Here is a 15,203-nt window from a genome sequence, read left to right on the forward strand (position 1 = left end):
GTTTCTGCTGAGATGGCACTGGGAATTAACTTCCCAGCCCCTTGAAAAAGTCCCCAAACATCCAGAAAACAACCACCTTTGATAACAAAACTCTCCAGCACCTTCTGCATATGGCAACTTAATTTTATTGTCAGTAGAAGCTTCACAGCATGAAAATAAGTTAATATTAGGTGTTAAATATCGGTAAATATAATATTAAATGAGTTCTCATTGTATGAATAGAATGTGTTTTATCTAATGGTACTAGGCAAACTCTAATACAACTGCTATTGTGGAAGGACACAATAACATGCAAAAAGATTGAGAATACATGATTGGAAATGCTTATGATTTTAAAGGATATTTTTCAAATATGTCATCACTAAGAGTTTCATTAGTCAGATAGTGAGAGCCTGTCTTTCCTTTGTAACTGTTTTTCAGTTCTACTCCTCAACCACTGGCTAAGAAATTCTGCACCAACAGAAGCTAGCAGCTTCCCCCTAGAAAGACATACTGTTAGTTCAGAGGGACAACCACATATGAACTGGTACTAGCGTCCCCAGATAGGATATTTGGCAGGAAATCATGAGTATGGCAATGTGAACAACAGGACATTCAGAGCCAGGCAATGGACAGCTGAAAACTGCACAGCAACGGCAAGAGTGTTAACATTTGAAGCAATGTACGTCTAGTTGTTCTCATTACAATTTGGAAAAGAGGGTTATATCAGACTTTTCAGAAAGCTGGTGTTGGTTTTGGACCTTAATTTGATACAGGATAACTAAGCTCAGTATCAAGAAATAGTAAGTAATGGAGTACCCCACATTAGAAGCAATGAATCAGCCACAGACAACACAAAATAGGCTATTCTCACAAAGATACTCTTGAGCCAAAAGACTGTAAAACAGGAATGGAAATCTGAGAGATGATTTAACAAAAGGTATGGGCTTTCAGCCTCCGTAGGGCAGTATAGAGTACTGCAGTTTCTGTGGCACTTCAATGAGATCAGAAAACCTCCTGAAAGGATAAATCCTGAAAACTGCCATGAAAGTGATCTTCGGTCTTCTTAGTACTGTCCCTTGTCTCAAGGCAGGATCAACTTTACTTGAACTGTTCTTGAAATATGCTTGTCTAGCCTGCTATTAAAATTTCCAGCAATGGAAATAATCCTATCCTCCTAGATAAAGATGGAGTTGACCTTCTCTCCTAAGTACAACATTATTTTGCAATGTAATCTAATGGTCATGCCTTCTATAATGACCTGTTTTGTCAAATTTACATTTTCTAGACTGAGTTATTTCAGTCTTTCCTCACATGTCACTCTCATCACTCTCTTCTCGACTCTGTCCAATTGCTCTACATGAGCAGTTCTTCTAACTAGACACGCTTCAGCTGAGATTCCATCTCATGCAGAAGAACTATGAGTTACTTTATGTCTTGGATATGACACTCCTGCTTATAAATGCCAGTGTAATACCTTTTTTCACAATATGACATTTCTGACACATTCCCAATTTGTGATTGACTATAATCCTCAGGGTTCACTTTTCAGACCTACTGCCTAGTCATCTAGCTGCTGCCTTGTCATTGCTGTCTCATCATAAAAAGAGAAATCCAGACATTCGTGAAAGCATCTGTACAATCACTGATATTCTAAAAATATATATATATATATTGTCATGACTCGTCTTAAAGAGAGCTTGTCCTTCAGATAGCAAATATTCTGGCTGAAGAACAATCTGAACTTATAATCAGAAAAAGAAACAAGAACAGATACGTATTCTGCATATTCAGTTGAATAAATTAGTGTGATTTAGTTAATTGACTGAATGGCGTATACTGTGGTTTCCCTCTCAAGGCTGTATGAAGATAATGAGATGTGGAGAAAAGCAACTGACCTATAGTTTTCTGATGTTTTGTCTACTTTTCACTCTAATGTACGTCTCATTGTAATACGTCTGCACAATGAGAGAATATAGACATATCTATCCTAGATATGGTCTACTTACATATAAGACTGACTTGATTTGACAAAATTTCAAGGAATTTTGAAACCAAGTGTTATCGTTGATATTTGCGTATTTTCATGTTACCTAGAATAGTTTAGCTCACAGGTATTTTAATGGTAAAGTTCTAAGAATGAACCTGAAATTATCAGAGCTATGTACTTTGGAGACAAGAATATAACAGGGCCCTCTGTGGTTTACCCTCAATGCTTTGTATGTGAATCAATGTTCAAGATAAATAAGCACTCATCAGGTGGTATGTAAAGTAGATCTGCATGGGAAATAACTAAGAATACTTGCTTGGTATTCTCATGTTTTGCTCTACATTTCTTGAGTAGCCTTATAACTGTCACTCCCCTCTCTGTGCCTCATGAGTCTGTCTGTAAAATGGGAATAAAAGATGAAATACCTCATCCTAATGATGTGGTTTTACAATTTTCCATCAGTACATTCACTGATCTCCTCACTGAAAATCAGATGGACTTCCCTACCGAGAGTCTGTCCCCCACAAACCAAAATGTCTTGGTCCTTTATTGGACAGGGGTACCTCACAACGTAACCCCTGAGCAAGAAACGGTAGTTGCGCTGTAACTGCGTGTATGACGGTGAATTTGATGAGGCCAAGACGTGTTGATTTCATCAAAAACACAAAAAGGGATGTTTGCTTCTTACTACCAACTGAAAATGCTTCGCATTTTATTCTTTTTTTTTTTTTTTTTTTTTAATTACACTGCCATTTCCTCCTCAATTCAACTCTGGTAATAAGCTGCACAATCACCTCTGTTAAATTGTGCAAGTAGCATTGCATTATCCTAGGCAGCCACATGAGTCACCGCAAAGTCAAGGGTTTGTCACAGCGCCAAAACCAACCGCTTCAAGCTGAAAACGATCTTTTTCCCTTACCTCCCACAGCTATAAAGTTCCACCCACCCGTGTATCTCAGCCGCCCCTCATTATGAAGATCATCACTCATTTCAGTAACAGGCGTTCCACACAAAACGCCGACTTTTTCGCTTTATTGAACCGCCAGCACGGGCTGTCGGGCAGCCTGCGGGCACTCCGGCAGCACCCAGGCCGGCAGCAACCACCCCCGAGGGGAACAGGCTTCCCGCGGCCGCCATTTTCCCTCCCCTCACGCCATTCCCCTCAGCCTCCGCGCAGGCGCAGCGTCCCGCGGGGCGGGGGCTCGGGGCGCTGCCTCACGGCGCCCGGCGGCGTGCGCGGCCTCCCCGCGCTGCGGACGGTGCGGGCGGGCGGCGGGGCCGGGCAGGGCCAGGCGCTGTGTGTGGAGGGCGGCGGCGTGGGGGGTAGCGTAAAAAGGGGTGAACTTTCACTCTTCAATATGTTTTGTTTCCGCTTTTTTTAGGAGGAAACGTTAATAGTAGGAAATGGCAGAGGCGGTTTTCCGTCCCCCGAGGAGGAAAAGAAGAGTGTTTGAGTCGTACGAAGCCCCCTTTCCCGTGGATGTAGGTGGGGAGGATTTCAGAATGTGCCAGGCTGAAATTATGAACAACAATGTTATTGTGAGGAACCCCGAGGACATTGAGCGGCTCTATAACAAGGTGGTGTACAGCTTCTGCACAGTACCTCTAGTGCATAAGCACAGGTAGAGCCCGTAGAGCATAATGTTTGTTTAAAACCTGCCTGCCTCATGCTGCCCTGCACTGTTAACCTCCATTAACACACCACATCTCCCTCCTCTCCAGACATATGTACAAAACATACTTTCTGTAACAAATACAGAAAGTATTTCATCCTTAACCCAGCAAATAAATACTGGAATGAAGTGACATGAGCAAAAACAAACAAAAGTTCATGTCTGTTATGTTTGTTTGTTTTTTCAATGCTTATGCAGTCTTGCAGAAGCACTTTCTTGTTTTTAAAGCTCAGAAAGTTGGAATATTGATGTGTTATAAATGCTTGTAAAATTCCTTTAAGCTCAGAGTTTATTGAAGTTACTTCTTGAGTAATATGAGCTCTGAGCCCTTTATGTCTGAGTACTGTTTCATCACCATTCTTAAGCTGTAGTTTTATCCATCTCTGTTTTCTGTTACACATTGTCACACATCAGGTGCTTTCTTCTGCATCTGCTTTCAACAGTCTGCTTAAAGATGTTATCTGACAAATACTTGAAATTGAGGAAAAAGACACAAAACTCCCCTGGTTGAAGTTTTGAGTGCAAGAGTACTGTGCATGGGTTATGCTTTCCCATTAAATCTACTTTGATCCAGATTTTGGAGGCCTCATCCCAAATTGAGACTGGCCTGTGTCAGGCACTGTACAAAGGTGGAAAAAAAAAATGTAGGCCCTGGTTCAGTGAAGCTCACTAACACAGGGACAACAGATCGGTGCAGACCAGCTCTGACTGCAGCCCTTCACCAAACTGGCACAAGAGGCTGTGCTATCAGGCTAGTTATCAGAAGCTAAGCAAAAAGCTTTAGGCTAAGATTACATGCTTAAGATTTCAAATACTTATTTTCAACAGATGAGGGCAGTAAATATTCTGTCACTTGAATAAAGATTCATTTTTGTCTGATGATAAAATAAAGATTTTTTCCTTATCTTTGAAGGGTTATTTTGGAAAAGGTATTCTTTCGAAAAGTCGACCAGTGTACAGCATTTCCAATCCTTACCTGGTTTCTAAATGGCAAGGTAAATTGTGCCCATTTGTACTTTATTCACTAACTAATAATACTTTTGATTTCTCTTCACTTGTTGAAGATATACATGTATATCTTCATATATACATATATATTATATTATATACAATGTATATACTATATATTATATATAGTATGTAATAATATATAATATACGTCATATATATACATATATACTTCATATATTATATACATGTATAAACAGCACACAGAGTCTGTCTGTTGTGCCAGATCAAAATCCATCTATTCCCATATCTTGTCTCTGATGATGGCCAGTACAAGATTCCCAGAAAAAATACGTATGTTGATATCTCCCTAGCGCATTCTTCTAACCTCCACTGATTTGTTTTGGTACTCTGTTAAGTAAAGGTGTATTCGTTGGATGTGTCTTCCCATAACTGTCCAGTTTTTCTAGGTTTTAATCTGCAGATTTAGTGTCCATGAAATCATGAGGCAAGGATATGTGAAAGCTGTCTATCTACTAGTTGCTAGTAGTTGCTGGTGTGCTCGTTTCCTTAGAGAAAGACTGTCGTGCTTTATCCATCTGTTCCATGACAATTAAGTCTACACAGACCTCACTGGATTTTATAATATCCTTGCAGAATTGTCTTTTTAAAAGCTGGAGAGAAATAGTTTATTTAGTTATCCTGTGTAGGCCATTTCATCTTCATTACCTCTGCACCTTTTCTAGTTCTCATGTGTCCTTAATACACGTAGGACCAAAATGGCACAGTATTGAAAATGTACTAATAATTGAAAATTATTAGGCTGTAGATTATCTCAATGATCAAAATGTCATGAAAACTTTTTAATGTTGATGAAGCAATGTATGATTTTTCTTAATACAGGTGCTAATGTAAACATGCCTATAATTACGTCAAAAAAGTAAGTCAACTTATATTCTTTACAAGAATAATATCATATGTAGAAATGTAGAAGGTAGGAGTTCCTGTTTAGTGTTTTATCTTATTATTTTCAGGTGATGACTTCTATTTCTTTCTGTTGTATTTCAGTTATAAATTACATTTGAAAAAAAATGAAATAAATTAGATAGTTTGTTTTTTTCATGTAAGCTTATATATATTACATGCTAAATAGAAGCCAAGATTGAGTGCATGCATAGTAACATGGTAATTAATTCACAGTAGCAAGCATAGCAAACTTCTTCCTCAGTTGAGGAAGAGAAGGAAATTTCTGGGGCTGACTTTAAAATCTTTTCCAATTTCTTAGTGAATTAATACAGAGCTGAAACAGCTCTTGAATTTTATATTACATAAATGCTTTACCTTTTTACCATAGTCTCTGTTAGCATTGACAGTTTGTCCATATAGCAAAGCAGCGTGGAGTCACGTATTTATTTATTTCTGCTTAAATAATGTATGATCTAATCATAGCATGCATATTGTGTTTGCTTTTATTCTGTGATGACATGATGACAGTAAAAATACTATAAAATGTAAAGTTCAACTTCTTCAGTCTTCAACTTTAGGTAAAAATGTAGTAGCAACATTACTACTACTACTACTTGCAGAAACACTTGCCATGCTTATGAGTCTACTTTGTGACTGCTTAATGTGTTAGCAGATAGAGCTGAGCATTAGTGGAAGTATCATTGCATTGGTGCAGAAGGTGCACTGTGTCTGTCTCAGTAGATTGGAAGTGCTAATTAAATGGTAATTAAGTCACTGAACAAAGAGGAGTCTGTTTTTGTAACAAAGTACAACACTGAATTATATGGCTTTATTATGAGACTTCAGAGAGGATTGGTGCTTTGTGTTGACACATGAAATTTGTGTTTAATTGCTTTTGCAGTTCAGCATTACCTGGTCTTATAATTGCTGTGTTAAAGTTTTGTTTTGAGAAGTAAAGCACGTTGTGCCATAATTGTCCAGGTTTGATTAAGGACAACTGTGCTCAGCTACCTGTAACTTTCACAGAGAGATTAATGTCTTGAACTGGATATTAATGCTATCTTCAAGTTGAGAACTAACACCTAACATCTGGGATTATGGTAATTATTAGAAACTGTAAATCATATTTACAGTTTTCAGCTAATAAATCACTGTGGGATTATTGCTATTCCTCAGAGATGAGAGGAATTTGGTTTAAAAGTTTTCAAAAGTAGTTAAAGCCATGTTTGAAGATAACTGTTCTCAGTGGTTAGCTGTGTAATAGATGAAGTATTTAAGAGCTCTATATTCAAATTCTTTGTTGCAGTTTTTAATCATGCGAACTCTGATACTAAGATGTTTTTTCAGGGAAGTAGTACTTAAGACTTGTGTGGACGAACTGAGTTTTTGCTTGAAGTTTCTGCTTCTTGAAACTGTATCAGAGTAGTTCTCCATGTGGAGTTCTGGTGTAGCATTCTGTAGCCCTGTTTGTTGCCACAGAAATTTTAAAAGTCAAAACAAAGCCAAAGAAAGTAGCAAAATCTTGGGTGTTCCTTCTTGTCTGAAGTGTTCGGAGGAGTGGAGTGCCCTCTCATGTTTTATGGGGCAGTTATTGGGATGCATGTTCAGATTTGTTTTGTGAACTGTGTTGAGTCTTCCTTTGTCTTTTTTTTTTTTTATTTAATACACTTGTTTTTAGGGTATTAATTAGAGGCTGTAATGCTCTAGAACTCTTCATTTGTTTTGCTTGTTTACTAGGTACCAGTGTCGTGTTCAGTGGGCTAAAAGTATTCTGCAAGAGCAAGGACTTGATGACTGCTCCATTACTGAAATTCTTAAAAATTACACTAAGCCTCTTGAGTTGCCACTTCTGGAAAGGGAGGGAGCTGAGCAAACTGGTGATAGTTGTAACAGCACGGGCCCAAATGCAGAAAATACAGAGCTTTCCAGACATTCTTCTGCAGACACTGGAAGTGTAGTAGATCCTGAGTCCTGTAGTCCTGAGTGCCATAATGAAGGCCACCAGAAGGCCTGTTCGGAAGGAGGTCCAGCTTCGGATTCCGTGGCTGCATTTGGCCCTAAAGAACAGAAGCCCGCTGACTTGAAAGAGGCAGCTGAAGTGTCTTGCCAGAAGCATAGTTTTTGTGTGCGTTGCAGCTGCAAGGCTAAGGAGAGCACTGAACGCAAATCTTGTGAGATGGTCGAGTCAACCGAATGTGCTCCAGAATATGTCTTGGTGGAGGAGGAAGACGAAAGTGGCTTATGTCCTGAAAGTGACTCTGCTCATGAGCAAGAAAATGTAAGGCTAAAGAGAGTCCTGTTCTTTCAGAGAAATCATGTAATCACTGCTAATTTAAGCATATGGTGTTTTTTCCCAGTTTAAAGTTTTAGTAATATATCGATTTTTTGTTGTAGCTTGTCAAGAAGGAAAAACTGGTGTGTAGAAAAAATCCATTTAGGATTTTTGAATATTTACAACTCAGCTTGGAAGAGGTATGTTTCAAATAAGTTGTAGTGTATGTTTTAACCACCAAAAGTAAGCATTGATATATATTACACTGTAATTTAATATCTGTCCCTGAAGTACAGGGTTCTCCCATGTCTCCTAAATATTTGGGATGTTTTGGTCATTAAACAAATTTTTGAAGAACCTGCAGTAATTACAGGAAATGTTTGTTTTAACAACAACAACAAAAAAAAGTAGGGTCCAATCCCATTTGCTTCTCCCGCTGACATCAAAGAGACCAGTTACAGGAGTTAAGTGTAGAAATATGAGGAGTATAATATTTATATAAATCCTGTTTCTATTGTGCTACTACTGAATATATCCATGTTACTTTAATACAGTGCCTTCAGGAGTCTACAGGGCGTGCATAGATTTTTTTTTTGTAGTTTTGCATTAGATGAAATTTAAAGGTTGTAAAGAAAAGGCTCAAATGAAAATTTCAGGCAACTTGTTTGTCTGATGACATTAGGATTTATGTATAAAATGAACGTGAGCCCTTGTTCGTGTGAAATATAAACTACAGGAAGAGTCTAGATACCAGTTAAAATTTACTCTGTTTATTTTTTCAGGCTTTTTTCTTGGTGTATGCTCTGGGATGTTTAACTATTTATTATGGTGAGGTAAGAGATGAGACTGACCTTGAATTAATGGGGATGCCATTGGTTTTGAACTGTTTTGGACTTAATTTTTTTTTTACTGATTATGGCAGCATTGTATGCTGTTAATTCCAAAAGAGGAGAAGGCACAGTAATTCGTAAAATTTTATTATGAATATAATCTGTTTATCTGAATATTTCTGTTTTTAAAATATCGGTCTGAAAGTGTTATGTCTACCCAGACAAATGTATCTAAGCAGGGTCTTTCTGGAGAGAAAGTTTTCTCATTGTAATTTATGCAATAAATATAGGGAAAGGAAGCATGGGAGTAATAATATGGTGAATATTCTTTCTTTCCTGAAACAAGAAAATTTTGTGGCGTTTTAAGTATTAGTTTATAAATATATCAAACTACTGCTAATGTAAGGATAAAATAATTGAAACCTATGCTTCTAGTTTAAGATTTATCAGATTTCCTTTTAAACAAAAGCCTTATGGGAGTGATCATGAAATGATTAAAAAACTAAATGGAAACTACAGGATTCTGTCTTGTACTTAGGGATTTCACATTTTATTGCCTGAAGTTTGTTCTCTTTGCAGTGGGACTGTGATATCTGATATTTTGCTGCTGTGCTGTACTATACACGGTATTCTCTGTGTGCTGTAATATTAATATAGATGTGTTAATGCCTTTGCTTGACTTCCAGGAGCCCTTAACGATTTTGAAGCTATGGGAATTTTTCAGTGAAGTGAAGCCCAGTTTTAAAACTATTTACATGGCATATCATTACTTCCGCAGTAAGGGCTGGGTCCCCAAAGTTGGACTGAAGTATGGAACCGATCTCTGTGAGTAGCGTCCTTTATTTTGCGATTGACTTCCTTTCAGATGTGACAGCCAGTGCAAGACTTCGGTGCCAAAGATAAATTGAACAATGAGGAGCTGCATGACAGCAGAAGGCTTTGCTGCTTGTAGTTAGCAAATGACATCTTTGGCTAGACTATAGATTTGCAATAAAGTTAGGATGTGAATGAAACATAACATTACATTTGCAGTAGCTGAAGAGATAGCTTAAGAGTCCTTTTGTTTTGCATAATGAAATCAAGAATTAACATAGGATTGCAGGTTACATTTTTTTAATCATACAAAAATAATTAGTAGTGTCCATAATCCCTTACTGAGTAACTGAAAACAAGTATGTCAAGATCGTGCTGAGCTAGTCCTCTAGATTGGCATGTAGGTTTGGCTGAATTCAGCTTCCTTATTCTTAATACCCAGGGCTATGGATAGGGTTTTGGTACTGATCACCTAATGTGTATGTGAAATTTATATTAGCGTGGTCATCATTTATTTGTGTTCTAGCCTGAATGTGGTGTCTAGCATATCAATGCCTTTGGATTTGTGCCAAACAAAGTGGATTAGTTTAATACAGGCAAGTGTTCGGCCCTCTCTTGAGCTCCTCTAGTGTCTTGTTCTTTGGCAGTAGCTTCTTCGAGTTGCTACATATTGCTACGACTGTGCATAACAGATAACTTGCAAATCACGATTGCCACTGGAATGAGGTGCAGCTCATGCTTTTCCTGACAAGGTCTAAGCTAGCCAGCCGTAAAAGAAAGCCTGTGCTAGATAGTCACCTCTTAGAAGCTCATAACAAAGGGGAGACAGGAAATGTAACCATTTAGCTCAGTTAACCACAGTCCAACTTCAATGAGTCTTGTCTTTATTGGAACATATAGAAGGAAATTTTAGTGGGTCTACAGACAGAACTGTGGCAGTATTTAAGATCTTGTGCCTTTTGCCTCTCCTAAAACTTGTGGAAAATGTCCACTTCAAACAGAAATTCACTGACTTAGTGATCTTCCACTTGCATTCCAGCAGCTCAACTTCTACTGCAAAGACAGTGTTAAAAGCATGAGTCTGTTACAGAAAAATTCCATCCTAAATCCTTTTTCTCCATGGCAATTGCGAACTGTCTTTTGGCTCTGTGGTTTTAGTTTATTTTTTTTTCTACCTGCCACTATCCTGTCTCTGCTGCTCCCATGTTTTTTGTCTCTCTTCCCTCCCTCTTTGCTTTCTGGGACAACTTAACTCTGAATTCAAATGTGTTGAAGTTTTGTCTTGTGTAATTAAAATTTATGAAGCATCTGAAAATATTTATGGACCCAGATATGAAACTCAGAAGGAAACTTTGATTATCTAACTCAGATGTTTCTCTCCCTTTTCAGTGCTATATCGAAAAGGACCACCCTTCTATCATGCAAGGTTTGAAGCTGATGTTTTTTATGAACTTTGTTTTAAACTAGAAAATTTCTCTCACTATTTTAGTATCTTCACTGATTTAAGACATACTCTTCACCCAAAATACTTTGCCAGATGTATTCATTTAGCAGAGGTACTAAGTCACACAATTTTATTGAATTCTGTGACAGTAGTAAGATGTTTAAAATTAAAAGTTTCAATGCACTCAGGAATGTAATTTAATTTAGTAATAATGACTTTTAAAAATATATGGTATGAATAACATGTAATTTGGTTGGAGATTTGACCCTCCAAAAAAAAATAAAAATACCCCCCGCCCCCCCCCCCCCCAACTTTTAAGGGATGATTAATATCTTTATTCCTTAGCTAGTCAAATTGAACTCCTAAATAGTAAATTGATGTTAAGTGTCAGATTGATGTTCATAAGAGAATAGCTCCAAGTACTGGCAGAAGGGTAAGGAGGCAAAGTGCCAGTCAGTGTATTCACAATTTCATTTTTTCTCCTCTAGCTTATTACAGACTTAAGCTTCAGAGCTTACTTACTGCATGCTGGCATATTGCTTAACATGGATTTTTAGGCTCTATTCTTAAGATACACAATCTTCCTAAAACAGTAATTTTCTTTCTGTGAATTGTCCAATTTGCTTTGTTTTCCAGTTACTCTGTCATTGCTGAATTAGTGGATGACACTTTTGAAGGTTCTCTTCGCAGACCATTCACCTGGAATTCCTTGTCTGGCTTGAACAGAACAACTGTTAATGCTTCTAAGGTAATTGTGTAAGCTACCCGTTTTAAAATAACTTTGAAATGACAAATACACAATTCAGTTCCAGAGAATAGAGAGCTAGGAGCGAGGCCGGAAAGTGAATCCTTCTAGTCTGCAGAAACATGTTGAGTTGCTAGTAGGCAAACGAGTTTCATTTGTCAATATCCACGTGACTTTTGGAAAAAACTTATTAAAGTCCTGTCCCCTGTAGGAATCTTACATGTAAATGTTGCATGAAGAATAGAAAGACCTGAGGGACGCTTTTCTGGTTACCAATTCCGATTTTAAACCCGTATCCATCTATCAGGTTTCCTTTTCAACTGCAGAATTTAAAGTTTCCCAAAGACTTTTCCTGTGACAGAGCCTCATACATAATGCCTTTATTCTCATAGTCATGCTGCTCAGGTGTTTTGTTACAATTCTAGTTTATTTCATAACCTTATTGTGCTTTGATGAGGAAAATGAGATATCCAAATTGTACAGCTCTTGGTTTGCAGAAGATGTCTTGTAGGAAACATGGAATCTGCATTTCTAATTAGTCTAAAACTTGTGTAGAAAGAAACCAGATGAAATTCTTGTATTTTGTTTACCAACAGGAACTTATGTTATGCTATTTGATTAGACCATCTGATATGACTGAAAAAGAGATGTCCACACCAGAATGTTTGAAAAGAATTAAGGTTCAGGTGAGTAATTCTCTTCTTTGCCTGTGTAGTTTTGCTCTGGGGCAGCTGGACAGCTAATACCGATCATAAGAGCCCCCTTGAACTGCTGCTTGCTTTTTAGCATGCTTTGTTCTTGCATGAATAGCTGCAATAAAACAAACAGCTAGATCCATTTGCGCCCCAAGGCAAGAGAAGTGTATGACATGCCATTTAAAAACTTCAGGTCTTCCAGTCTAAATCTGTATGTTACTGCTACTGTGAAGCATGTGCATGAGAAAATTATAACTATGGAGACTAATGTTTATGAATGTTTAAAAATGGAGAGAAGCATGAGAGGAGCTCACTTCAGGAACAAATATAGTCATCTGTTGAAGTTTTTCAGCGGTTATATAATATATGTCAATCTGCTAAGGCTTAATCACAATCTCTCACTGATTTTAGCATTTTTTTTCCCTTTTCATTTCCATAATAGGTATTGTTGTTTTTTATTTTAGGAACTTATTGTAACTCGTTGGGTGTCTTCCCGTGAGCGTAGTGAGCAAGATGACCTTTAACTGAATGTATAAGAACTTATTTTTTAAATACATTGCCATTTTTTAACCTGATCTCACAATGAACCATTGCCTCAGAACAGTCTTTATCAACATTCAGTTGGTATGTATAAATGTTGTCTAAAATTGAGGCATATCCTATTTAGTGGAGAGAATGTTGTATTGAAAAATAATGACTGGACTATAATAATGCATATGAAGGGGGAGGAATTAAAGCTGTGTCCCAAGTCAAACTACTATGCTGTTTTCTTATAATTTATAAATTGTAAATTGTTTACAAAATGTATTATTTTGAACAGTGACTAGACTGTAGTGATTAGTAATGATGTTTTTAATACTCTGACAGATTCATGCATTAGTGCTGAATAGGCAGTATGGCTTGCAGAGCCACTGAAGTCCAAAACATGGATCTCTGACTGAAAGCCTAAGCAATGAGGAATCAAACAGTTTTCTGATAATACCTCACAGATTCTTCAAAGTTGAACTGGGGAGTTGTAAGGCTCGTTTAGTTCTGTGGTTCACACAGGGACATAATTTTCTTTAGAAAAAGAGACTTAAGCTTGAAAGGGAATTTAAAAAAAAAAAAAAAAGCAGTAATTACAGTGAGTCAGATAACCTTTCTGTCTTTAAACTAGGCAGCACTTTATCTTCTATACTTACATGACTGTAAAAATCTCTGGCCTAAAATGATCCAAGTCTTCTAAATGCTATGGAGATGTGGTGCCCTTTGTTGGCTTTTCTTTTGATTTGGCTTTTGCCTGTTGCTCTTTTCCTTTGCTGTGCTTTTTTTTCTAAATTGGCATTTATTTTCAAGTTCTCTTTAAAATTCTTTTGCCATTGAAAAGATGATGGCAAGTGATTGTTGTCTGAATATTTTCTCTCTCTCTCTTCCCACTCTCAACATCAGAACACAACAATGAACAGTAGGCATGCACAGTGACAAAAACCAAACCCTATGCCCCTCAACCTTGAAATACATTATTATTTTTTCCTCCAGTTGAACTAAATCCATGTTAATGTTGCTGGGAGGAAGGCTTGGCTTAATGATTCAGTTGGAGGCTTAGGATTTGAAATATCTATGGTATCATTCATCTTCCACTGAAAACTGACCTGGTATGATAGACTTGATGAAGTTGTACAAACTTAGATTTTGGAAGAGATTTGGTTGTTGCAGTATTTGAGCGTTGTAGGTCTTTGGAACGTAAGATCAGTCCAGGCTCTTAGGTGGCTAGACCCTGGAATTCAGTGGTCCCAACTGAAATGCTTATTTTCACAAACAGTGCTCAGAATTGATGAATTCTTCCCAGAACGTGCAAGGATTTAAATTAATTCTGGAGTCTAAGCACCTAACAGCAATTTTAGGTGTTAGGCAGTAGGAAGTGCAGGGACGCCTTTCCTCATTTGGGTAACCTCGTAAGGACTGGGAGACTGCTTCTCCTGTGGAGTGAGGCATAGGATACTGCTGAGCAGTTCTGCCATACAACACTGGGTGCCTGCTAGTTTCTAACTTGCAGGTTCCTAAACAGGGTGTCTGCTACTGAGAAGACGCGTTTAAAAAATAAATAAATAAAAAAAATCCCACAACAATGAAAAAGAAACAAAAGGATTCAGCTCCTTCAAGTACAGCCAGCAGTTGTGGTTTAAGTATCAGCTACACTGGAGTTTGAGTATTGCTCCTATAGATTCAGGCAGGCATCTGAATTCCATCTTAGTCTCTGAACAGTAGGCTTCCCTGCTTCACAGCACTGTGAAACATTTATTTTTTTTTCCCCTGTGCTGTGAGACAAAACATTTGCTGCTATGGTAAGGATATACTACAGTTACTGACAATGATGGTGGCTTTGAATTTTCCTTGTGCTGCTTTTGTTCACTATAAGAAAGGGGGTTACTTCTGGTCCCAGTAAAATTCCCAGGGCTGGTAAGAATTCTGTCAGCTCCGTCTGTTCCCACCAAACACAAAACCACAATCTTGTTTACTGAGGAGTTTAAATTGTAAAGACATGCCATGAATGCAGGGAATGATATGCAACTTAGTGGAAGATCTAGTGTTTTTCATTTAATGGAAAGACATAAAATGAAAATGTTAATTGTGTAATAGCTTTTTCAAGCTCAACATCTATGTATGTGTTCGCTGTATGTGGCATGGTGTCTTATTTCCAGCTGCAGATAACTACGGTTCATGTTTCAGTACTACTGAACCAAATAACTCAGATTGTTCTACCAGGGCACTGATACTTCCCATGTATTTATATTTTAACAGTTAAAATACAGTTCTTAAATGAAGTATGGATTCTGACTTACTCGGAAATAACATAATGTAATTTCTT

General features: G+C 37.6%; 1 protein-coding gene across 2 annotated transcripts; it reads left to right on the forward strand.

The window, feature by feature from the left end:
• Positions 1–3,177: 3,177 nt before the first annotated feature.
• TSEN2 (tRNA splicing endonuclease subunit 2) lies at positions 3,178–13,128 on the forward strand. 2 transcript variants are annotated; one of them, XM_082767972.1, is made up of 12 exons: positions 3,178–3,228; positions 3,352–3,547; positions 4,556–4,637; positions 5,494–5,530; positions 7,294–7,834; positions 7,951–8,028; positions 8,611–8,661; positions 9,345–9,483; positions 10,861–10,897; positions 11,552–11,663; positions 12,257–12,346; positions 12,820–13,128. In XM_082767972.1, exons 2-12 carry the CDS (start codon positions 3,374–3,376, stop codon positions 12,877–12,879), a joined length of 1,401 nt encoding a protein of 466 aa, XP_082624098.1. In that variant the 5' UTR covers positions 3,178–3,228; positions 3,352–3,373; the 3' UTR covers positions 12,880–13,128. The 2 variants fall into 2 exon arrangements, with proteins under 2 accessions (XP_082624098.1, XP_082624099.1); XM_082767973.1 differs by lacking the exon at positions 3,178–3,228 and having other exon boundaries at positions 3,247–3,547.
• Positions 13,129–15,203: the final 2,075 nt, after the last annotated feature.

The sequence above is a fragment of the Aythya marila genome (genome assembly GCF_965140915.1).
Source record: "Aythya marila genome assembly, chromosome: 10".
NCBI classification, from domain to species: Eukaryota; Metazoa; Chordata; class Aves; order Anseriformes; family Anatidae; genus Aythya; species Aythya marila.

Coding starts and splice junctions, on each gene's coding strand:
- TSEN2 (XM_082767972.1), top strand. CDS start 3,374: ATGGCAGAGGCGGTTTTCCGTCCCCCGAGGAGGAAAAGAAGAGTGTTT. Junction 7,835..7,950: donor CTGCTCATGAGCAAGAAAAT/GTAAGGCTAAAG, acceptor TTTTTGTTGTAG/CTTGTCAAGAAGGAAAAACT. Junction 11,664..12,256: donor CAACTGTTAATGCTTCTAAG/GTAATTGTGTAA, acceptor GTTTACCAACAG/GAACTTATGTTATGCTATTT.